The sequence below is a fragment of the Podarcis vaucheri genome (assembly GCF_965113315.1).
Source record: "Podarcis vaucheri genome assembly, chromosome: 13".
NCBI classification, from domain to species: Eukaryota; Metazoa; Chordata; class Lepidosauria; order Squamata; family Lacertidae; genus Podarcis; species Podarcis vaucheri.
The window spans coordinates 53,848,024-53,874,006 of NC_138751.1; the positions used below are offsets into that span (position 1 = coordinate 53,848,024).

Sequence of the window (25,983 nt, forward strand, 5' to 3'; positions counted from 1 at the left end):
TGAGTATAATATTATTTGTTATTATTTATATGGAGGGTGGGTTGTGTTTGTTTCGCTCTCCCCTTTTTTCTTCGCTTATGGTAGTCTGTGTACAGCTGTAAGTCACTTGGGTGACAAGCGACTAATAAGTCAAACAAACAAACAAACAAACAAACAAACAAACATGAAACAAAGGAAGCCCTGATTTGCTTTGTATTCAGCAGACTGGAACGGAGAATTGCTTTTCAAGAGTTGATCCAAGGAACAAGGGCACAAACATTAGCACAAACAGCTTTGAGGAGCGTCTGGTACGTGAAACAACTATCTGCACATTTTCCAGAGGTGTATAAAGAGCAATTGCAAGACCTTTTCTATTTTTACAGCTGGAACCTTCGTTGACTCACACAAGATGCTTTCAACTAATATCCTTTGGCACAGCAGGCACCTACACCTAACTGCTGGAAATTTTGCATCCAAAGTATTTGTACACAACTAGAAATTACAGCTTGCATTACGGGTTAGATTTTAGTTTATACCCATAAGAGACAAGCGCAAATGTATCCCTATTGTGTTTTATGACTTTCTTGATATTATATGTGAGCTGGAACTGGTCTGTGACCGAAATAATAAATTCATTCATTCATTCATAAGAGAAAATCAAACTTAGGTTATGGTATCATAGCTGCCTACTGTGGAAACAAGATTTATCTTCGGTCCAGTATACCTGAAGGAGCGTCTCCACCCCCATCGTTCTACCCGGACACTGAGGTCCAGCACCGAGGGCCTTCTGGCGGTTCCCTCACTGCGAGAAGCCAAGTTACAGGGAACCAGGCAGAGGGCCTTCTCGGTAGTGGCGCCCTCCCTGTGGAATGCCCTCCCATCAGATGTCAAGGAAATAAACAACTATCTTACTTTTAGAAGACATCTGAAGGCAGTCCTGTTTAGGGAATATTTTAATGTTTGATGTTTTACCATGTTTTTAATATTCTGCTGGGAGCCGCCCAGTGTGGCTGGGGAAACCCAGCCAGATGGGCAGGGTATAAATAGCTTATTTATTATTATTATTATTATTATTATTATTATTATTATTATTATTATTTGCAGTTGTTATTGACACATTTTGTGGACAAATTGTGTAGCTGTCTGTCCCACTTTACCATTCATCGCCATTAAAGGCCCTGAGCTCAGAAAGCAGGAATCTCAAATATAGGCTATGTGTTTCTGTATGTCGGATGGGTAATCCCCGGCCCTGCAGATGTTATGGGGTTCCTAAGTTCCACCAGCCAAGGTAATGGCAGTGAAAACCCAACACCACCTGGAAGGGCATGGATTAGCCATCCCTGCTTGGAAGGTACAGGAAGCAGCTTTTCAACTCCACCCAAGCTTCATGACTCGAGTTCTTCACCAAACTCTTTGTTGTGCTAAACTGTTATATAAAAAAACCCCTCCATTACATGAGGGACCTTTCTCCATTTCACTCACCTCAAAGGAAGCTGCCTGCTGCCTCCCACCCAGCACAGAGAGCACCAACATTACATCACTACGAAAAACTCTCCATGGAGCCATGTCAGTCCAATTACCAGTGAGTCCTGCTCTTTCCCGACGCATCAAATATTTGACCACCCCAGTTGTTGTCCTGCCTGACCTTACTCGGGTCTCCTTCTACAATGTCTACCAGTTTTTCAGGCTGCCCTCAGCTGGCTTCCTTTCCAGCCCTGCAAATTCCACAACAGAGAAGAGCTTTGTTTTAGGAGGTTCACATTCACAGCTTTGTCTGCTGCCACAAAACGATCCCTCAAGCTGCAGATCAAGCTTTCCAGCAGCTTACACATTCTTCAAGAGCTAGATTTCTTGTGCATACAGATCACTTTTTACAGGACCCACCCTAAAGAGCTGCTCTTATATACATATTGCACAGCTCTAACACGCTCTGTTTTTATTTGGATAGCTGAGTTTAAATAATTAAATGTTACTCTTGCAACTAAACTGAAGTCCTATTTTAAGAAACATACTCTGAAGACAGAGCACCCAGACAGTTAATTATTTCACATTACTTTCATTAGCTGTCAATGCATAAAACAATGAGTTTTTCAGTTAACACAATGGTTTAGGAAAAACTTGCTTTCTTTAGTCAGACAATAAGTTTATAGCCAGTATTTTAAACACATTTTGATTGTGGGACCATCATTTTAATCCAGAAAGAAAACTAAAAGGTATAAACAAGTAGATTACTAATGAGTTAATAACATCAATTAGAGCTTTAGAATGGAAAATAAAAAGTTATTATTTCCAAGTTATATTTTGCAAGTAGACTATCTGTGGTTAAAATGTGTATTCTTCTGAAAATAAACTTTACAGAGCCTAAGCTGGTGATTTGGCAGTGATTAATAATAACTTTATATGGAATATTAAAAATTCAGTGATAGAAGCCAAAATAATTTAAACCAACTAAAATGAAGGAGGGTTGTCGTTTCCTGATTTGAGAGCTATTGTCGGGCAAACTGTCTGGTTTGAATTGCTGAATGGTATCATCAACCAGGCAAGGGAGGAAAAGAAGTAGAGAAATGCTCTGTGGAATTCCCCCCCAACACATTCTGTGACACTGTCCACTCACCCCTCCCAAGAGGTGGGCAGGGTTTGCGACACCGTGCGGGGTTACCTGGCCAGGTGCTACTCACCTGGCTACAGGGTGGCCATCACTCTACCCCCATCTTGGCAAGACAATGGGCTGCCAGCTGGGGGTGGGGTGAGGCCTCTTCCCCTGGCAGCGGGGGTTGTATTGGGGGTCGTGGGGGTGGTTGTTGTTGTTGTCGTCATTGACACAAAGGTTAGAAAACTGGAGGAAGAGTCCCAACAGTGTTTTTCTAACTTTGGGAGAAACCAAACTGTGCCCATCAGTCCTATCTCCTGTACTATTTCTTCCATTTTAATAAAAATGGGACTATATACGGTGATTTGCTAACTGGATTGGAAACCAGAAGAAAAAAAAGACCCATAAGCCAAATAAGGGAACGTTTGGGTGAAATCAAATTCATATTATATGGCTTTCAAATTGGAGATTTTTAAAATGGTTGTGAACTCGTAGAGAAGGACTAAGGCAGCTAAATAACTTTGTACAATGGTACCTCCGGCTGCGGACAGGATCCGTCCCGGAGCTCCGGTTGGATCCTGAGGTTTCCGCAACCGGAGGGACTGCTTCTGCGCATGTGCGCAGGGTGGTAGAGCGCTTCTACACATTCACACGGCATGGTAGAGCACTTCTGCGCATGTGCGTGGGATGAAACCCAGAAAAATACTTCCATGTTTGCCACGTTTGCATCCTAAACGATACGCAACTGGAGGTGTGCGTTTCCAGAGGTACCACTGTACTCATATCTTCAATACTGTACCATTAGACAAGATAAATTAGAACTGCTTTCCGCCATTATTACAGTGGTGCCCCGCAATACGAAATTAATTCGTTCCACAAGTTTTGTCGTCTAACGAATTTTTCGTCTTGCGAATCACGAAATCCCATAGGAGTCAATCCTATGGTCAAAAAAAGTCCAAACAAAGCCAAATTTGGTACAACAACAGTTTATTAACTGCTCTTAAAGTCACACATACTGTAAAGAGCAGTTCAAAAATTGAAGGGAAAATAAATTAACTTTATAAACAAAACATGTCTTTGTTTTTAGACAAAGGAAACAAGGTCGCGAGACGTTTTCGTCTTGCGAAGCAAGCCCATAGGTGAAATTCGTCTTGCGAGGCAAATCGAAAACGGAAAAACCTTTCGTCTAGCGAGTTTTTTGTCTTGCGAGGCATTCGTCTTGCGAGGTACCACTGTATTTTTCTCTCCAAGGAACAGTACATTTTCAATACATTCATCACAGGGCACAGTGACCCTACTCATATGCTGTGTGCATGTTTGCTCGGAAGCCAGAGCCAACTGCAGGTTCCGGGGTATATATATTTACTCCCAGCTGCAACGCCCATTACCAACTTCATGTAAAAACCATGCTGTTTCCCACATGAAAGCGACTTCCGTGTAGGAAATCGGTAACAAGCAAAGGGGTCTTCAAAAAGATCACCAGAAATGGCCTTGGTAGTAAGAGTGGCATTTGGACACAAAACGGAGCCACGATTTCATGCTGTGTGGACACAGGCCTAAATAACCCTGAGCGAGGGGTCAGGGTCATGCGCTCCCACCCCCTCTTCCTATTGTGTGGCCGGGAGAAGTTTGTAAGAATTTACCGTATTTTTCGCCCTATAGGACGTACCGGCCCATAGGACGCACCTAATTTTTTTTTGGGGGGGGAATAAAGGGAAAAAATTATTTTCCCCCCCGGCGCGGGGCTGGGGTGGGGGAAGCCCAAGCTTCCCCCGACCCCAGCCCCCAGAACATGCAGCTCTCCGCAAGCATGGGAGCCCAGCGCCGGGCACCCACGGCTTGCGGAGAGCTGCGCGAAGCTAAGCCTGGGCACGCTGCGCCTCCGCACTGTCCCCCGAGCTTGTGGGGCTGGCGGCGGGGAGAAGCATGCGTCTCCCCGCCGTCAGCCTCCAAACCACAGCGGGAGACAGCGGGATGGCGCACTGCGCCTCCCCGCTGTCCCCCGAGCTTGTGGGGCCGGCGGTGGGGCTCTCCAGGCTTCAGCGAAAGCCTGCATTCGCCCCATAGGACGCACACACATTTCCCCTCCATTTTTAGAGGGGGAAAAGTGTGTCCTATAGGACGAAAAATATGGTAGTTTCATTTTTAAAGAATCCCATCCAAAGAAGATTTACATTCAAACAAGGGTTCTGGTTTAAAACAAGCATTGGGTAGTTTTAAAAGTTAGCATCATAACCCATGAGCTGGGGCTGATTTGTTACGAAATTTACCAGTTTGTATAAAAAAAAACCCCGTGAAAGACGTTATTTATCCGACACTGTTCAATAAAAACCCAATTAGTTCACAATTATATTGGAGGTTTTTATGCTGAAGATATTTCTCACTGGCTAGAATGCCTCACAGCTCCCTTCCTCCTGATGCTACCCTTTTCTTCTTTAATTTCTATGACAAGGAAAGACCCAAAAAATCCCTTCTAATTTAATTGCATGGCTGTATTAAATGCTTTTTAAAAAGTAATGCAGCTACTGTAGAAACAACATTAAGTCAACAAGATGGCAGGTAAGAGCTCTGGATATGCCATATAAATCCAGTCACCGATAACCCCAAGCAACTTTTTGGTATTCCAAAATAAATGAGTCATTGCCTACAGTACTAAAATTCAAAGAACATATCAAACTTGTATTTCTTCATTCACTAGAACAGCCTTCCGTATACAGAAGGAGGATTTTGATGTGTTTCATACAGACAAGACTTTTTTTAAAAAAAAGCTTTGAAGTCTGCAGACTGTCTTACTTACAAGTCTTTACGCTACTCATGGGAAATAAGTTGTATTTCTAGTAAAACATTACATTTCTCTTCTTGTTGTTGTGATTAAGGTGCCAGTTCCAAAATCCCAAAATCAAGAACTGAGTATGATAAAAACAGTCAACCATTCTAAAAAATGCAACAGAAAAGACAAATCTCACCTGTTTATTTGCAGGCTGATTCTGAGGTAGAGATCCAGGGGCCAAGACAGGTGAGCTTGTGGGGCTGCAAAGCTCAGGAAAAGGGTTTGGTATGGCAGGCAAAGAGGATGTTCTGAACTGCTCCTCCTCTTGAAGGCGTCTGCAGAACAAAAGAAGGCTTTCAGGTGGGTACCTGGTCAGTATTAGCCTCAGTTAAAGTTGGTGCAGATGTAACCCTAAGTTTTGGTTAAAGATGCCATGGCAGGGGGTAGGGAGGGAAAATCATGTTTCAGGTGGGAGGGCAGGGAAGCACATGGACATCTATCTGAAACTCAGGAAATGCTGTGCAAAATATTATTTAATTTACCGTATTTTTCGCCCTATAGGACGCACCGGCCCATAGGACGCACCTAGATTTTTGGGGGGAAATAAAGGGAAAAAAATTATCCCCCCCCCCCAGGCGCGGGGCTGGGGAAGCTCGGGCTTTGGCAGCTTTGGCAGCTTTGGCATCGCTCTGGGAGCTTGTGGGGCTGGAGGAGGGGAAAGCCCTCCGCCAGCCTTCTAGCCAAGTCGGGGGACAGCGGGAAAGGCGCGCTGCGCCTCTCCCGTTGTCCCCCGAGTTTGCGGGGCTGGCGACAGGGAGGAGCAGGCTTCTCTCTCCCCCCCCCCGCCAGCCTTCTAGCCAAGTCGGGGGACAGCGGGAAAGGCGCGCTGCGCCTCTCCCGCTGTCCCCCGAGTTTGCGGGGCTGGCGACTGGGCTCTCCTGAAGCCTGGAGAGCAAGAGGGGTCAGTGCGCACCGACCCCTCTTGCTCTCCAGGCTTCAGCGAAAGCCTGCATTCGCCCCATAAGATGAACACACATTTCCCCTTCATTTTTGGAGGGGAAAAAGTGTGTTCTATAGGGCGAAAAATACGGTATATACTACGGCTTCTAAGGCCAAGGACTGGTTCAATTATTCCTGTACAAAACCACTAAAATAAGACAGTACTCGTCCCATTGAACACAGATAGCAACTGAAGCAGAGGGAAAATGTCATTCGCTTAGTTCTATTATCAGAATCCAGGACTATGTATCTTTCTATTGGGCTACACTGGCTCGCCATGTTGGTTTGCTCCAGAACTCTTAAGAGGAAGGCATTGCTCCATTGCTTCCATACCTGACTGCCATGATGCGTACTGGCTGAGACCTCTGCACTTTCTGCTTTGGAGATACAGGCTGCAGTGAATTTGTTCCTGAGGCTGGCAGCTGGCCATTGTGAAGGAGTGGGGTGCTTTCTGAATGCACGTTGTAGGGGGTGTACAAACTTTCAAACGAGGAGTTCATATCATTAACTAACGCTTCCAAGTCCACATCATCATCTGAAAAGAAACAAGAAGACAGACACACTGACAGTCAGAAGCAACAAAACAGGGGCACAGCTGGGACTACTGGTGTATATTGGAGAAAGAATGTAAGGGACAGGTTTGCCCAGGTAGGTGGAACACATACTGGACTGATTCGGTTGCAATGCTAAACCAGGATTTAGCATTTTGAGAAAGCACTCCTCTTTCTACGCACCCCACCCCTTCAACAGCACTCCTTTCGCTTCTGCTTTACGTTGACCACAGCTTGTGCTGTCATTGAACTTGGGTTAATTTTTAATATGGGTCGAAGCAATAAGGCAATTTCTAAGGTCAATAGACTGCAAGAGGGCTTAGGAGCCTACCAGATCACAGCGTAGAAAGCAAAGAGACATTCCACTGCAACCTTGGGGAGCCCCCTGGGAAAACTGTTCCGTGTTGTCTGAAGGTTGGTTACTCCTGACTCAAGAGGACAGACCTCTGGAGCTATTCTCCCATTGATTTACAAAGCCCTGAACAACTTGGGCCCAGGAAACCTCAGGGATCACATGAACCTTTATATTCCAGCTTGTTCACTGAGATCATCCGCAGGAGTGTCTCTGGTCATTCCCCAAGTTGGTGAGGATCGTTTCGCGACAACAAGAAATTTAGCCATTAGTCTAAAATAGTCGTTGGCCCAGTCCTGTGGAACTCTCTCCCAATAGATTCAGGGGGCATCTGCTGTGCCAGCTTCTAAATGCCTGCTGAAAGCTTTTATTCCACTTGGTCTACGCAGGCAATTAAAAGTAAACCTCCCACAATGGTTTACTGGTGCTTGCTTTTAACATTTTTGCTTTTAATTCGTTTTTAATGCTTTTAATTTGTTTTGGCTTTTATCTTTCTACTGTTGCAAACTGCTTTGATATGTTTTGCGGTTTAGCGGTTTATAAATACTTTTTAAAAATAAATATGGGGTCGTGTGTGTTTTTTGTAGCGCTCTGCTTAGAATCTTTACAACCAGGATTAAGCAGAGTTGTCAGAGATGGAGAGCAGCACCAAGTAAAAGGTAGCTGGTGGATGTTAAGCAGGTAACCAGCAGGTGGCAGTGCTTCCTTTGAAAAGTGCAGAGACAATACTTGCACTTACTCTCAGGAACCAAGTATTTGTAATCCAGGACTCCATAAATAAATAAATAAATAAATAAATAAATAAGTGATTGTTCGCACCTTTTAAGCCAAACTAGCTGATATGACTGAGGAAAATAAGAGCAACTAAATTAGAATGCCAGTAAAAATTACTGAAACATTTCATAATATGCTAGTACTTGAAACACTCTTTCAAGTTTCAGTTACAGATAGGTAGCCGTGTTGGTCTGCCATAGTCAAAATTAAAAAATTCCTTCCCGTAGCACCTTAAAGACCAACTAAGTTAGTTCTTGGTATGAGCTTTCGCGTGTGTATCTGAAGAAGTGTGCATGCACACGAAAGCTCATACCAAGAACTAACTTAGTTGGTCTTTAAGGTGCTACGGGAAGGAATTTTTTTATTCTTTCAGGTTTGTTCACCAAGCCTGTGTTTAGAACTGGAAATTTAAAAGGAATACAAAGGACTAAGGCTTCCCAGAGTTGGAAACCAGGCTTAAGCGAATCCGAGGCTGAGCGTCTGGCTGGGCAGAGTAAGAACAGCTCGGTCTTCTAATTCACGATACAGCCATACCTTTAGGAAAATGTGATCTGGCATTGAACTGCATTCACATCAATGCTTCTTTGGAGTGTGGGACATGGCCATGCGAGGTGCCCCCACAGCATTTAAGAAACAAAATATGTAGGAAAAGAAACGTGGGGGGTTCCTATTAGATACAAATGCCACTTATGAAATTAGTTGGGTTTTTTGCACTACTTTACCCATGATTTTGTTTAATAGCACTAATACCAGTCTTTGGGAACTCCACTTTGTACATCCCTCCACGAGAAGAATCATCCATTGATTCCCGCTCTCTGCTTCCTGTTTCTCGGCCAGTTACTGATCCACAAGAGGGCCCTCTCCTCTTACTCCAGGATTCCCAAGCTTATTCTGGGCTCTTTGGTGGTGAGGTGCATTGTCGACAACTTTTTAAATGTCTAAAGGCACAGTGTCAACTGGATCACCTCTAACAGGCTTGTTGGCCCTCTCAAAGAACTCTAATAGGTTACTGAGCCGGTTCTGCCCTTTGGCATGAGGGATAGGGAGCCAATGGCCCTTCAGTTGCCCTGCTAGGAGATGGGAGTTTCTCATCCCTGTTAGCAATTCTACTAACAATGCCTTCCACTAGTTTACCCAGAACAGACACTAAGCTATCAAGCCTTTAAGTTTCAGGACTCTCCCCAGATCTTTTTTAAAAAACAAAAAACAAAAATTGGAGTTACATTGGGCACTTGGCAATCCTGAATTAGAGAGGCTGGTCTTAAGATATTTTTGTTCGAAGATCAGCAATTTCACACTTGAGTCCTTTGAGAACTCTTGGGTGGATGCCATCTGGATCGGGTGACATGCCAGTTTTTATTTTGTCAACATGGCCCAGAACTTTATCTATTGTCCCTACTATTTGCCTCAGTTTCCCAGAGTCCCTTCCTGTGAAAGTTCAAGCACATAGAAATACGCTATACAGTGGTACCTTGGGTTAAATACTTAATTTGTTCTGGAGATCCGTTCTTAACCTGAAACTGTTCTTAACCTGAAGCACCACTTTAGCTAATGGGGCCTCCTACTGCTGCTGCGCCGCCGGAGCACGATTTCTGTTCTCATTCTGAAGCAAAGTTCTTAACCCGGGGTAAGATTTCTGGGTTAGTGGAGTCTGTAACCTGAAGCGTATGTAACCTGAGGTATCACTGTATCTTCCTCTGTGAAAGGAGATACAAACAATTCCTTCAGCTTCTCTGTAATCTCCTTATCCTCCTTTATTTGCTCCTCAAAATTCTTTTTTTAGCATCCCTTGTTCTCATTTTCTAAACGAAGCCTTCTTGATTCCAAGAGCTTCTTTGATTCTGCTCATCTTTGCCCTTTATGCAGGACTGGTTCAAGACATTTGGGCACCTGAGGTGGACCCCAAAATGCCATGCCACCCCTCCCCTCCCCACCAGGGAAGAAGGGGTGAGGGTAGCTGTGGACCCTGCTTCCTGAGGTGGTCACCCATGGGCAGGCCGGCCCCGCCTTTCTGGATCTGCAGTATACATCCTAACTGAGATCCTAATACTGCAGCTTTGGGAGAGAGTTGCCTTTCACTTTAGTCTTTCCATTAACAGCATTTGCAGGAACAGTGCAAGGTGGCATGTAAAATACCTTTTAAAATGCTAACACATGGCACCATTGAGGCACCTGAGCCGCGCTGCAATTGTTGTGCTGTTCAGAAAACCCTTTTGTCTCAGTTCTTGCGTCCAAACCAGAAAGGGAAGCCTCAGGAGCCATCTGCAATGGCTGCCAATTCCCAGAGCACCTACAGGCAACCGGGCCGCGTGATCCAGCCATTGCCACACCCTGCTATCAGGCAAGTCTGGAGCTGCCACTGCTCACAGCAGGAAGACGAGGCGCTCTTCTCTGATAGGAGGAGCAAGGAATTCCCCCTTCCAGGTTTTTTGTTTTTGTTGGTTTTTTGCCTTTGTTCAGGAAGTTGCACATAGCAGCACACATATTGCCACGAGGGTGAACTCTCCTTGCTGGAAACGTGGGGCAAAGAGTAGTTTAGGAGACCTTAAGGCACGACAGCCTGCTGCTACTTTGGAAATAAATGCTTACAACAGGTACTGAACGAACTTCTGTGTGATGCAGACATGTTAACCAGGACTCAGTGCCGGAAGCTAATAAGGAAGGCATCATCTCTCTCCTCATTGATATGAAACTTCACATGAACCGTCTCAAAATTAAGCTCCACTTCCCAAAACCACTTGTAACAGATTATCCTAAAATCACACTGAATTAGTCCCAAACATTCTGAATTTCTCACAGATCAGCAATTTTCTTCCCTAAAAGGCAGCTACTGTGAGGGAGACAACTATTGATAGACACTCCTGTTTTTGTATTTAAAAAAAAGGGGGGTAAAGGACCCCTGACAGTTAAGTCCAGTCACGAACGACTCTGGGGTTGTGGTGGTCATCTCGCTTTACTGGCCAAGGGAGCCGACGTTTGTCCACAGACAGTTTTCCTGGGTCATGTGGCCAGCATGACTAAGCCGCTTCTGGCAAAACCAGAGTAGCACACGGAAATGCCATTTACCTTCCCGCCGGAGCGGTACCTATTTATTTTTTGGTGTGCTTTCGTACTGCTAGATTGGCAGGAGCCGGGACCGAGCAACGGGAGCTCGCCCCATCGCGGGGATTTGAACCGCTGACCTTCCGATCGGCAAGCCCAAGGCTCAGTGGTTTACACCACAGTGGTTTATACCCGCATCCCATCCTGTTCTTGTACCACAACACAAAAGATCCAGGAGAACATGAATTTCAACAATCAGCTTGTGGAGAAATGTTCCGATAAAGCACAGGCTGTAGTCAAAATTCATTCTTGGCTTACTGCTTGCGGTCTGGGGGAGAAAAACCATTAGCCTGAGTTTGCATGTCATGCTAAGCCAAACCAGAGCTTAGTTCTCAGTAGCATTGCAGCTGCATGGACAGCAAAGGAGCAGAGGAGCCACAGTTTCCCCTGTGAATACCCACAGGCATTTTCACTTAGCCAGGGTTTATCGTGGTGCTACATGCAAAATGGGCTGTGACGCTTCTCCCATTAGCCAAGGTTAGGAGACAGAAGCATTTCCCCAACATGTGCCCTATGTACAGTTCAGTTCGTGCTAGTATACTAAACTCCATAATCCAGCCTATGGCTGACAAACCAGTAGACCTAGAGCTTGCCTGGGCTCTTCAAGATGTGGATCCTTATATTACCCTACAGGTTGCTAAATTCCTAACAGCCGTTCTCTCGTACAAGAGACGGAATGGCATGTTAGCTGATTATTAATAGTTATAAGAATTTTCGATAATGACATCAGGTATTGATTTTAGCGGAGTGTCTAAATTTTTCATTTTAATCTTAATTTTTTCTTTTGAATTGCCAATATTTGTCCTTGTGAGCTGTGAATTGTGTTATATTACTTGCGGCTTGTACGAGACCGCTGTTTTATTTGATTTGTTTTGTGTGTTGTGCTTTATGATGGGCGTAAAGCCGAATAAACATTTTGATTGATTGTGCCCCAACATGTGAATTCTTGAAGGGTGGGTGGGGGCAGATAATGTATGTATGTGCAAGCCCACATATCATAACACGCCCGCTGACCCCAAACACACATCTCACTTCCCAACCTTCGCCACATTGCACAGAGTAGGGCTGAAGGAATCTTCTTTGAACATGAGTTCATGCTTAGTATCAGGCACCAACTGCATGAAGATTCCCACTCTCTTCTCCCTGCTTAGTAGCCAACCTGGAGAAGCGTTTGCTACTTTGCAGATTTGCAGTTTCTCCCATTGAAAATATTGTGCTATTGTTGAATTTGATTTTTCCCCCTCCCCCGTATGGAGAAACACAGCCAGCTAAACTCTGTTCCTCTTACCTCCTTGATGATTTAATGAGAGGCGGCTTGACTGTTCTTGGAATCCGGGTTCCACTAGATCACGTCGAGTATGTGCTGATGTCTGATCTACACTGTCCTAGCAAAAGGAAAAAAGCAGGAGATCTCGTTCAGAAATGACATGAACAACCCCTGCCTCTCAGAATATAAAGAGAACTGGTCTCTTATGGAAAATAAAGCAGCAAGCAGGGTCTGGAAACCAAGCCTGATGAGGAACGGTTGAAGGAGCTGGGAATGTTTAGCCTGGAAAAAAGGAGAATGAGAGGAGATATGAAAGCCATCTTCAAATATCTCAAGGGCTATCGCACAGAAGAGGGAACAAGCTTGTTTTCTACTTGTTTTATTCATAAATTAACAGAAAAGCAAGAGCAAGCCTTGGCAGAATTTCAGTTACAGTTCACACACCCTGCAAATCTGTGCAGATCAACTGCTGTCATCAGGCCTACACTGTGGACCATAAGCTAAAGGGATCTTTCCTAACAACTAACAGTCCCTGGAATCTGTCTGGAATGCCAGGGCCATATCCTGGAAGATATGAGGCAATCAAAGGGGACAGAGGAACTCCAGAAATGAAATGGCTTTAGGCATGATGTGCAGTACTTTCCCCAAACATCTTGCTGCCTGAAGTGGAACCCAAATGTGTGTGCCCTCCTGCGCTATTCCCTTCATCTTTGTAAGTTTTCCTGATCCACAACTAGTGATGTGAGGTAAGAATATTCTCAAGAATGAGAATATTCTCAAGAATGAGAATATTCTCAAGAATATTCTCAGCTAGAAAATTCTCCAGAGAATATTCTCCACAAACTGTAAATTCCAATGAAAGAACCAGTTTTACAACCCACATTTAAAAAATCTAGTAAATAATAAGTCAAGCTGTGATATTACCAGTGTAAGTAATGAATAATGATGATTTTTAAAAAATCCAGTTACATTACTGGGCATTGTGTCATTCACCATTGGCAGTTCTGAAATGTGAGCTACAAAAAACATTTTTTTTAAATGCTATTAATAAATTATTATTATTATTATTTATTATTATTACGAAAGAGGAAAAAACTTATCTGTATGCACTTTCTCCACAACATGCATTATTGTATACACTTCTCACCGGTGCTAGAAACGGGGGCTGTATTCTAGACACATCAAAGAAGCGTTTCAGTTTAAGTTCTTCCTAATGTTTAGGTGGAATCTTCTTTCTTGTAGTAATGGATCCAAACTACAAGAAAGAAGATTCCACCTAAACATTAGGAAGAACTTCCTGACAGTAAGAGCTGTTCGACAGTGGAATTTGCTGCCAAGGAGTGTGGTGGAGTCTCCTACTTTGGAGGTCTTTAAGCAGAGGCTTGACAACCATATGTCAGGAGTGCTCTGATGGTGTTTCCTGCTTGGCAGGGGGTTGGACTCGATGGCCCTTGTGGTCTCTTCCAACTCTATGATTCTATGATTCTATGATTCTATGATTCTATTCATTTAATTTGATGAACATTTGAATTCATATGTATTTCAACTACAGTGGTGCCTTGGTTTACAACCATAATCTGTTCCAGTGGTCCGTTTGTAAACCAAAACAGGTTGTAATCCAAGGTGCACTTTTGCCAATGGGGCCTCCCAAAAAAATTTCGTTCGTAATCCAAAAAAGGGGGTTATAAACCAAAAAAAGTTTGCAAACTGGGACACGAACTTCCGGGTTTGATGTGTTTGTAATCCAAAACATATGCAAACCAGACTGTTTGCAAACCAAGGTACCATTGTATACGTAATAGTCTTTTTTTCTATTTTGGTGTGACCTTATTCTTAGCAATTCTATACCCGTGGCCATACAGCGTGATATTTTTACAGAAAGTATCTTTAATGCTTTATATACTTAAAGTACCTAGGCCTATACAATTATGTGTAACAGCATGTGAGGTGGCCTTGATTTAAACAGTTGACGTTTCTATATTTTTATTTAGTTCCAGTAACTGGTTTTTGAAGTGCCATTCAATGGTACAAGGTGCCATTTACCAGAGATTGACATACTGAAATATATTATCATATAATATATTTAATGTTAATGGCTTATCTTTTATATGTATGCATATAGTTTTGTTTATCAAGCTGTTTCAGTCACCAAAACAGTTATTAAGTGTTAGAGCTATTAGAAGAATAAGATAGCCTATTACTGAATTTACTTATATTAAACCTTAACATGCCAATTGTACTTTTTGACTTGCCCTATAACATATTCTAATGGAATAATAAAATATAATTTAACTACAGTGGTACCTCGGTTTACGAACTTAATCCGTTCCAGAAGTCCATTCTTAAATCAAAACCGTTCTTAAACCGAGGTGTGCTTTCTTTGATGAGACCTCCCACCGCTGGTGCCCTTCCACCGTTCAGATTCCGTTCTTATACCGATGTAAAGTTCTCAAACCAGGACATTATTTCTGGTTTTGCAGAGTTTGTAAACCAAATCGACCATAGGGACGCGGGTGGCGCTGTGGGCTAAAGCCTCAGCGCCTAGGGCTTGCCGATCGAAAGGTCGGCGGTTCGAATCCCCGCGGCGGGGTGCGCTCCCGCTGCTCGGTCCCAGCGCCTGCCAACCTAGCAGTTCGAAAGCACCCCCGGGGGAAAGTAGATAAATAGGTACCGCTTACCAGCGGGAAGGTAAACGGCGTTCCGTGTGCGGCTCTGGCTCGCCAGAGCAGCGATGTCACGCTGGCCACGTGACCCAGAAGTGTCCCCGGACAGCGCTGGCCCCCGGCCAATAGATGTGAGATGGGCACACAAACCCCACAGTCTGTCAAGACTGGCCCGTACGGGCAGGGGTACCTTTACCTTTACCTTTACCCACAACCATTGGGCGTTGCATGTGACCTTTCACAACCTAGGTTAAAATTAAACCTGGGGCGCTAAGAAAACAAAATAAAATACCACAGTGAGCTGCTCCATGCAAGTTTTGAAGTGTGCTCAGTTTCATTTGAGTCTGGGTTGGTCACAGGCAACACTAAACCTCCACAGAGAAGCAGGACACTCATTATCCCAGAGGCTCACCCCCTAAATCCAGATTTCAGTTGTACACTGAAATGCGCCTTAATTTTGTCCTCAGAAAATGCAGTTTATTTTGCCTGAGGAGGTTTTGTACTGTGCTCACACATTCACCTACGTATCATTTCACCGTCTATTTATACAAGGTGTTTAAAGACAAATAACAGCAGGTTGCCAACTGCAACAGCAATCTAGGTGGACACAGGAGCAAGGTCAGAAGATTAGAAAGTGTTCTGTGTCGTGCCCAATCCCTGCCAAGGCTGCAAATATTCTGTGCGCAGAGAGACCGGGCTTGCAATATCTCGCCATATATTTATACTTGGGGAAATGAATACTGTCTTCCTTCTAGCAATAAAGATTTTTAGTCAAAACTCAAGGGATGCCGGCATTTGACTTCACTCCTGCAGTGAGTTAAACACTATTTCAGACCCTACTTTTAAAACATTACCCACTATAAAATAAATTCACATCGCCCATTTGATCCAATTATACAAGACACCTTCAAGAAAATAACTGACACAAGGGAAACAGGAAGTTTTAGACCATGGGTAGGCAAACTAAGGCCCGGGGGCCAGATCCAGCCCAATCGCCTTCTCAATCCAGCCGGCGGACGGTCAGGGAACCAGCGTATTTTTACACGAGTAGAATGTGTCCTTTTATTTAAAATGCATAGGAATTCGAGGGGCATAGGAATTAATTCATCCCCCCCAATAGATAGATAGATATAGATATAGATATAGATATAGATATAGATATAGATATAGATATAGATATAGATATAGATAGTCCGGCCCCTCACAAGGTCTGAGGGACAGTGGACTGGCCCCCTGCTGAAAAAGTTTGCTGACCCCTGTTTTAGACCAAGTGACCAGTAGCGGCTTCCAGATATTTCAGCTTTAAGGTGAGGGTTTGTTGCGCTACTCTGCAGCATAGCTGTCAAGTGTCCCTTATTTGAAGGGACAGTCCCTTATTCCAGCGCCATGTCCCACTGCTGTCCCTTATTGATGGATGTCCCTTAAATTTCCCTTAAATTTCAAAGGAAGCAGCTCCTCTCCCTCCCTCCCTGCTGGCCAGGGAGGAGGGAGGCTCCAACTGTGTTGCTTGGCTGTGTTGTTCTCCCAATAAGAAGTCTAAGAACGACTGGGGGGTGGAGCTTGCATCCCTTGTGTGTGGCTAGTTAATGCAAGCTGAGGGGTTTTTTGAATGCTGGATGCCATTTTGTTACACGTGCTGCTGCAAACTTTGCAGTGCAAAGCCAGGCCGGGGAGCCATCTTAAGTTGAGGCTGCATAGGCCTTGTGGTGCATATGATTCAGATTCTATTCAGTTGAACCTCTGGTTACAAAGTTGGTTGGACAGTGTTCTCGAAGCTACCAGCATGAGTTTGACCAGACTGCAGGGGGACAGGAAGACTGGAGTGCCTGGAACAGGTGAGGCTGCAGGTCCCTTATTTTGGCTGCTGGTCCCTTATTTTCAAATCTGTAAGTTGACAGCTATGCTCTGCAGAGCACCTTTGCAAAGCATGGTCCTGATGAGCCCACGCTCCTGACGACTTTCCCCTGAAGGGATGCAGCCACCAGCTTAAACCAAAAAATGGCACCTCACCTCTGGTTTAGATTTTTTAAAAATGAAGGCATGTGCTGTGGTCAAAAACATATGTGCTTCCTAGGGCTAGTCATCGAGGGGGGTGGGAGTACAGCTTGAGTTTTCTTTTATTTGACTAATATCAATTCCAATTGCCCAATTTGACTCAATTTGTAAATGAGATGCAGAAAGTGGTTTTGAATCATTTTGATGAGGTGGCAAACAGCAACAGTTGTCACTGTGTTTTCTCCACAATTGTGTATGTCTGGTTTTAAAGTACAGTGGTACCTCGGGTTAAGAACTTAATTCGTTCTGAAGGTCCGTTCTTAACCTGAAACTGTTCTTAACCTGAGGCACCACTTTAGCTAATGGGGCCTCCTGTTGCTGTTGCGCCGCTTCATCCTGAAGCAAAGTTCTTAACCTGAAGCACTATTTCTGGGTTAGTGGAGTCTGTAACCTGAAGCGTCTGTAACCCGAGGTACCACTGTACTGCTTTACTTATACAGAAGCAATTACTCCGTTTGGGAAAGGAAAATGGTCTATCAAGAACATGGAATGCATTGCTAAAAGTCTACAGTCACTCTACTCAAAACCCACACCAAATATTTATTTAAAGAAGGAATAAGGTACTGGAATTCCAAAAAGGTAACTTCTTATTTGCCTTGTTTAGGGAATAGAACAGCTGCATTTCTAACTAATGCCGAATGACAGAGATGGTACTGAAGAAGAGGAGATATTAATTTTAATTAAAATGTTGTAATAGGAAAAAAATTGAAATTTCAACTGCATGAGAGATGTATATTAGCTTGAGAATAAACTCAAAGCTGAACATGAAATTCACCCTTCAGTATATGCCCTCGAAATTACACAAAGCTATTGTTTCCATTCATCAACAAGCTTTCAAAAGGTTTTCTTAAAAAGATGGAATCTGCCATTAGACCGTTTTATAGTAAAATTCACCTACAGTTGTCCTATATGACTTGTGGACCAAAAAACCCAAACACAGTCTACAAAAACATCAACAACACAATTTCTGCTGCCTGCCTCGAAGCCACCATTTAGGTCTCCAAAACCTCCAGCCATCAAAGCCTTCCCTCTGCTTCTCAATTCTCCCAGCCTTTGTGTCTGTTCTTAAAGCGTTTTGTTCTTGCTTCACTTCAGCCTGAACCCAGGGTTAAGATCAGAACTCGTGCATCTTTTCCCAAAAATCTTGCAAGGATAGAATAGGAAGGAAAGGCAGTACCAATCAGTAGCCAAAGCTTGTAGGGAGAGTGTCAGGAAACCAGCTGAAGGTCAGAATGAGCTTAGGCTTAGAAGAGATGTTAAAAATAACAAAAAGGTATTCTGAAGCTTTGTTCAGAGCAGGAGGAAGAACTGGGAAATGGTAGCTCCACTGCATCAAGAAATAAGAGGGTCACTTACATCTGGCCCGACACAACCACACATGTGAAAAAGCCTAGGGGATCTACTAAAGCACAAGCGAAACATGTTAGCAGCTCGATGCAGCAGCTGAAAAGGCAAAAACTACGGTAGGCTGCATCAAGCGAAGTACAGTGGTCCAGATCGTGATATCACTCTGTGCTTCTTCAGACAGAGCTCACTTGGAATACTGTGTCCAGCTCTGAGCACCACCGTTTAGGAAGGATATTGACCAACTAGAATGTGTCCAGAGGAAAAGCAACAAAAAGGCCTTATGAAGAAAGGCTGAAGGCTTTAGTTACGTTTAGTCTGGGGGAAAATACAATTAAGTGGTGAGATTGTGTTGTCAATATTTTGTTGGGAGTTTCCCTGAGTGGCAAGGCTAACCCTGTCAGATGGGCGCCACATAAATAATATAATTATTATACTTAATATGATAGCAGTACTGTACTCAAATACCTGAAGCGCTGTCACATTGATGGAGTGGTTGTTTATGCTGCTCCAGAGGACAGGACCCTAACCAACAGGTTCAACTTACAAGAAAAGGGGTTTAAACTAAACATTAAAAGGTAAAGGACCTCTGACAGTTAAGTCCAGTTGCAGACAACTCTGGGGTTGTGGCGCTCATCTCGCTTTACAGGCCAAGGGAGCCAGCGTTTGTCCGCCGACAGTTTTTCCGGGTCATGTGGCCAGCATGACTAAGCCACTTCTGGCGCAATGGAACACTGAAACCAGAGCAGCACACGGAAATGTCATTTACCTTCCTGCCAGAGCGGTACCTGTTTATCTACTTGCACTCTGACGTGCTTTCGAACTGCTAGGTGGGCAGGAGTTCACCCCGTTGTGGGGACTCGAACTGCTGACCTTCTGATCGGCAAGCCCAAGGCTTAGTGGTTTAGACCACAGCGCCACCCGTGTCCCTAAATAATAATAATAATAATAATAATAATAATAATAATAATAATAATAATAATAATATCTTTATTGTCATTGCCCCCTCTCGGGGACAACGAAATTACTTGGCTGCTCCATCCACCCAGGTAGGGCACTCCACACAAAACCAAAACAACTATAAAAACACTAATTAAAACAATACAGTATAAAACAGCAAGGAAGATTAGATGACTTTCAAAGTCCATGCTTCCCATTCAGGGCCGAGATCGCTCTGGGGAAGAAGCTGTTCTTAAGACGGCTCGTTCTTGTCTTCATCGTCCTGTATCTCCGTCCCGACGGCAGGAGCTCGAAGAGACAGTGACCAGGATGCAATGGATCTTTTACTATGTCCAGTGCCTTCCTATGGCACCTTGTGGCATAAATCTGCTCTAAGGTGGAGAGTGGCCAGCCAACAATGCTCTCTGCTGCCTTAACAACTCTGCACAACCCCAACCTGTCCCAGTTGACATTAGGAAGAGGTTATTGACCCTGCAAACATCTAGGCAGTGGAACAGTGTTCTTGGGGAGGTGGGCTGTCTTTCCTGAGGAACTTTAAAGCAACGATTGGAAGGTCACTTATCAAGAATGGTGTAGCCATGTATCTCCTGTATTGCAAGGGGACTGGGATAGATGCAGCCTCCAGCTCTTATGATTCTACAACAATACTGCCTGATCTCTAAACCATGGTTATAGAGAGGAAGAGGCTTGTAGACCTAAGTCCTCCCTTCAGCTTTTGAGTGCAAATTCTTTGCACACATGGTTTCATTTTTCAGTTGACCGTGAGACTGTGCATTACTTCTACACCAGTGCCTGCAAACCCTTGTTTGCTCCAAACTGCAAAGTCTGCAGCTTCTGTGGACTGGCAAAAGCCATGCTGGCTAGGAAAAAGTCCAGTGCAGAAGCAAAAGACTACCTGGCCCCATAATTAGGCAAAAAGAAGGGGAGAATGTGAGAGAGGGAGGGAGAGAAGCAAAGTACAGGCAAATCTGAACAGCCCTCCCAACAGTCTTTATGACTTGCACTGCCACAAAGAGCTAATCTTCAGGAAAGGGCTATTTTTCAAATTCAAAGAAAAAGCTCATTGAAGGAAAGCAAATAAATGTGGATAAAAGTTCTAAGCAGACATTGCACACACTGAATAAGTACTTTTACAGTAATTTTCTGTTGTCTTCTGAATCCAAAACTAATCAAAGCTATCCATCTAAAATAAGAACCAAATTAAATGCAAGCTACATATATAGAGGGGAAAGACTAAGAGAGCACGCACCAACAAGGAACAGCAGTTATCATGAACTGGCACTATTCTCCTCTTGGCAGGCGAGCCCTTCACACTGCCAGTTGCCTCCAAAATTCGCAGGGAGTACTTCATTTTCTACTCCTCTGCAACAGCTCATTTTGTTCTTTTGTTCCCTCCCCTCTCAGTTTGGGCTATTGACACACTTGAAACAAAAAGAAATTACTGCAATGCTCTGGAAAGAAATACATTCCAGCACTTCTGCAGAAGCAACTACAATGGCTCTTTTAATACTTCGTGAACACACTGAAACTGCTGCCTTAACTTCCCTCCGAGTTCACGAGGCTCCCGCAATTACCAGTGTGGTTTTGGGGAGAGACGTTTCCTTGTGTGCTGTTACTAACGTGCCCCTGCGCACACGAAACGAGGGAAAGCTAATCGATTTCAGCCCTCCCCAACTTTCCTGACAAAGGCTAGTTAAAGCATTTGTTATGCCATTTGACGTTATCTATACATGGAGCAATGCTGTACTGTTGCAGCTATCAAATTCAGTGCCTCAAGAAGAAAAATGAGGAAAATTGTGAGATATCACTACCACTTACCGGTATATATTTACTTAATATATATACAGTGGTGCCCCGCAAGACGAATGCCTCGCAAGACGAAAAACTCGCTAGACGAAAGGGTTTTGTGGTTTTTGAGCTGCTTCGCAAGACAAATTTCCCTATGGGCTTGCTTCGCAAGACGAAAATGTCTTGCGTTTTTTGCAAGTTTGTTTCCTTTTTCTTAACACCGTTAATACAGTTGCGACTTGACTTCGAGGAGCAACTCATAGAACGCGGTGTGGTAGCCTTTTTTGAGGTTTTTGGTGATTTTTGAAGCTTTTCCAAAACTTTCCTGACACCGTGCTTCGCAAGACGAAAAAACCGCAAGACGAAAAAACTCGCGGAACGAATTAATTTCGTCTTGCGAGGCACCACTGTATCACCAATAACAATATCTAATGAGGGATGTATCAAGTACGTTAAGTAAGCTTGCGGTACCCAAATGACCCTCCATGAAAATATTCCCAGGGTAAACCATTTGGGAAAGTGGGGCCCTCGTGGCAGGAACAGGGTCAGCTTGTTCTCTACCCGTTCGAATTTCAGTAGGCCAGCAATTTACAAAGTGGACAAAACACTTCCAAGTGATCTGAAACAAAAGCTGGAGACTGTTGGGACTGCTGTTACAGTGGTACCTCGGGTTAAGAACTTAATTTGTTCTGGAGGTCTGTTCTTAACCTGAAACTGTTCTTATCCTGAAGCACCACTTTAGCTAATGGGGCCTCCCGCTGTCGCCGTGCCACCGCTGCACAATTTCTGTTCTCATCCTGAAGCAAAGTTCTTAACCCGAGGTACTATTTCTGGGTTAGTGGAGTCTGTAACCTGAAGCGTCTGTAACCCAAGGTACCACTGGACTGGACTGCACAAAACTCGAGGAACAGAAGCAGATATCCATGGGACAAACACGGAGCATGACGGTTTACATATAAAAGTTGATCCATCTGTCGTTGGTGCAATACCCAGCTCTATTTCTCAGTCGCATCTGAATCAGGAGCGGCCGAGCAAGCCCTGGACTGCTGCCTGGACTCAGCGGTAGGATGGACAAGTGCCACTAAACGGACTCTGAATCCTGGCACGACACAGGCATCGTGGGCGGGCGGTTCTTGAGTCAGGATAATTGGTCAACTGCCTGCTTTGGATGGAGCTGTACTCCCTGTGCAGTCTGGGGGTGCCCTTGGATCCATGTCTCTTGCTAGAGGCCCAGGCGACCTCCTTGGCTCTGAGAGCCTTTTACCAGCTTCAGTTGGCAAGGCAGTGATGGCCGTTTCTGGAACACGATAGCCTGAGCACTGTCACCCATGTACGGGCAACCTCCAGGCTAGTTACTGCAATGTGCTCTATGTGGGGCTGCCCCGCAGGCTGCAGCTGGTGCAAAATGTGGTGGCTCAACTGCTCACGGGGGTGGAATACCACCACCATATAATGCCATGGGGGGGGGGAGATGCACTGCTTGGCAGTTAGCTACCAAGCAAAGTGCAAGGTGTTTATATCTGTGCAGCTTGGGACCTACAAGTGTCAAACATGCCCCCCCCCAATATAGCTCCTTCCCTTTATATATCAGAAAGCTGCCTTCTCCGTTTTCTTTTCAGCACCCAATAAACACATTCTTCTTTCAGCAAGCTCCGATTCCCGGTTGGTATCTGTACTGGATTTGAATTGATTTTATAAATTTGCTGCTGTTGTTTTAAAAGCATATACGCATATACTGTATTTTTCGCTCTATAAGACACACCAGACCACAAGACGCACCTAGTTTTTGGAGGAGGAAAACAAGAAAAAAAATATTCTGAATCTCAGAAGCCAGAACAGCAAGAGGGATTGCTGCGCAGTGAAAGCAGCAATCCCTCTTGCTGTTCTGGCTTCTGGGATAGCTGCGCAGCCTGCATTCATTCCATAAGACGCACAAACATTTCCCCTTACTTTTTAGGAGGGAAAAAGTGAGTCTTATAGAGCAAAAATACAGTAATTGGTTGTTTTTTAATTAAACATGTGTTACATATATTATGAATAATAACAATTTTTAATAATAATATTAACATGCAAGCACACACATTTCTGTGTCCAAACCGTGTGGTAAAGGTAAAGGTACCCCTGCCCATACAGGCCAGTCGTGTCCGACTCTAGGGTTGTGCGCCCATCTCACTTAAGAGGCCGGGGGCCAGCGCTGTCCGGAGACACTTCCGGGTCACGTGGCCAGTGTGACGAAGCTGCTCTGGCAAGCCAGCACCAGCGCAGCACACGGAAATGCCGTTTACCTTCCCACTATAAAGCGGTACCTATTTATCTACTTGCACTTAGGGGTGCTTTCGAACTGCTAGGTGGGCAGGAGCTGGGACCGAAAGACGGGAGCTCACCCCGCCGCGGGGATTCGAATCGCCGACCATGCAATCGGCAAGCCCTAGGCGCTGAGGTTTTACCCACAGCGCCACCCGCGTCCCAAAACCGTGTGGGAGTTTAGTACAAATCACGAAGCCAAATTGTCACTTTAGGTGTGCACACTGATCTGTAAGATTTCTGCCTTAAAGGGACACCAAGAGAACCCTAGCTGACAATGTAGCTCAGTTGCAGCAGCAAAGCTTCAAGGTAGAAGGAAGCCAGGGCCAGGGAGCCTCCCTGACTCGCCCCCCCACAGTAACTTAAGATTCATGGGCCATACAAACTCAATGAATAAAAACAGATAGAGAACCAATAGGATTGTGGCTGCCGTCCAACATACTGACTACATAGGTCATCTGTAATGGACTTTTGTGTCCATAGTTATCTTTGCAAGGGAAAAGGTTGGCAGAGAAAACCCAAAAAACCATGGTTGGAGTCCGCGACCAGAAGGAGGAGGAGTACCAGGAGGAATGGATGAAATTCGAAGATTATTTAGTTAAATATGCTAAGATAGTTTAATTGGAAAAGCTTGCAAATTCCAGATAGGCTTAATATTTAATTGTGTGCTTTTAGAGAATAATATGTTTAAAGTCAAAATGAAAACAAAGCAAGAGGTTAAGTGATTAAGTCGATTTTATGAGAAAATGGGTTTTGGGAAACTGTTACAATGATATACACTGAAATGCAGCCAGGGGGATTTGAGGAAGTCACTTAACAATGTTACTAAGATTGGATCAAGTACAGTTAAGATGTATGTATGTATGTATGTATGTATGTATGTACAGTGGTGCCTCGCAAGACGAAATTAATTCGTTCCGCGAGTTTTGCCGTCTAGCGAATTTTTCGTCTTGCGAAGCACGGTTTTAACGGTTTAACAAAGTCGCGAAAAGTTTTCGTCTTGCGAAGCAAGCCCATAGGGGAATTCGTCTTGCGATGCAAATCGAAAACGAAAAAACCTTTCGTCTAGCGAGTTTTTTGTCTTGCGAGGCATTCGTCTTGCGAGGTACCACTGTATGTTTAAAATTTTGGAAAACCAATAAAAAAATTGGGGGGGGACCAACATGGTTGGGCATCCCATGCCCCCTAGCAGCTCTGCCAGGTCCAGAAACCATCCATCAACACTGCTATCAGCTGAGTTGAACTCCACTTGTTCTCCCCATGGAGAACTCAGCAGCACAGCTGACCCCAGGTTCTTGAGGGTGCCCTGGCGGCAGCCGCACCTCCCCATATGGCATTCGGTATGCGGGCAAGTGGGTTTCAGGGGAACTGCCTCATGGGCCACACGGAGACTACACCACACCAAATTAGGACCATGGGATGGATGTTCCCATCCCATTCTGGTTGCCACACCTCAAAAAGGATACTGGAGAGCCAAAAAGGTGAAAAACAGAACCACTAAAACGACTGAGGGCTGGAGGAAATCTCCTATCAGGAAAGGTTCCCAACGGCAGGTCTTGCATAGGGCTGCCACACATCTGGAATTTCCTAAATGTAGCTGGAATATGGCAGTTGGATACAGTGTCCAGGCGGAAATTTCCGAGGTGTCCAGGTTGTATGACAACCCACATCGGAAGTCTGTATTTTGGCAAATTTCCTTTAAAATAGCTCAAAAACTTAATTTAATTTGACAGCGCCTATATGATACCGAGCAACAGAATAATTTGGACACAATATGGAAATTTTGTCCATGGTATGATTATTTTTTGCCTTGTCATTTTGATATGTTGGCACCCTATTTGCAAAGTTTAAGAATTCCAAAATACAGACATGCTTTCACTCACGCGAGATTAAATATACTGCCTTCAGCTGTACTTGAGGGTCGATTTCAAAAAATTCCGCTGGGAAAACGGTTATGTCCATGTGGAGATGGCAGTACTGAATCAGGAGCTCATGTGCTTCTGGCTTGCTCTCTTTATAAAGATTTAAGGCGTGAGGTTATTGCCCCTCTATTACTGTCTGTGCCGGGTTGCTCAACAATGCCACTGTGTCCTTCTTCTAGCAGAAGAAGATAATCAGGTGACTGCAAAGATTTTAGCAGGGGCACTTAGAATAAGATTTATTATTTGATGATTGATGTAAACCTCCAGAATGTATTTTGCATAGTTGAGTTATTTACCTCTATCTTCGGTACATTTTATTTTATTGCTATGGCTAATGCAAATAAAAGCTCAAAAACTTCATTTTTTGAGATTTTGCAAAAAAAAAAAAAAAGTTCAGCACCTCCTCCCCCCAAAAAACACCCACCCACCCACACCCCTTTGTCACTTTTTGAAATATGGCAACTGGTATTCTGGGTTCATGTCTACACAGAGACTGTATTTGAATTAGAAGTCTCTCTCTTTCACTTTGTAACTTCGCCTCCTTCTTCCACAAAATTATGTGT

The 25,983-nt window shown here is 44.2% G+C and overlaps 2 protein-coding genes across 5 annotated transcripts in view; both read right to left on the reverse strand.

Moving 5' to 3' along the window:
• GRB10 (growth factor receptor bound protein 10) overlaps window positions 1–25,983 on the reverse strand; it is a 100,449-nt gene that overhangs the window by 40,545 nt on the left and 33,921 nt on the right. For 3 of the 4 annotated variants that reach the window (XM_082194900.1, XM_082194903.1, XM_082194901.1), the window contains exons 3-5: window positions 12,406–12,502; window positions 6,672–6,873; window positions 5,536–5,674 (exon numbers count right to left, since the gene is read on the reverse strand). In XM_082194900.1, coding sequence (XP_082051026.1) covers window positions 5,536–5,674; window positions 6,672–6,873; window positions 12,406–12,502 — 438 coding nt within the window. The remainder of the gene's footprint in view (window positions 1–5,535; window positions 5,675–6,671; window positions 6,874–12,405; window positions 12,503–25,983) is intronic. The other variant, XM_082194902.1, reaches the window with a different exon arrangement.
• Window positions 1–25,983, reverse strand: part of COBL (cordon-bleu WH2 repeat protein) — a 206,859-nt gene that overhangs the window by 25,805 nt on the left and 155,071 nt on the right. The window lies entirely within an intron of this gene.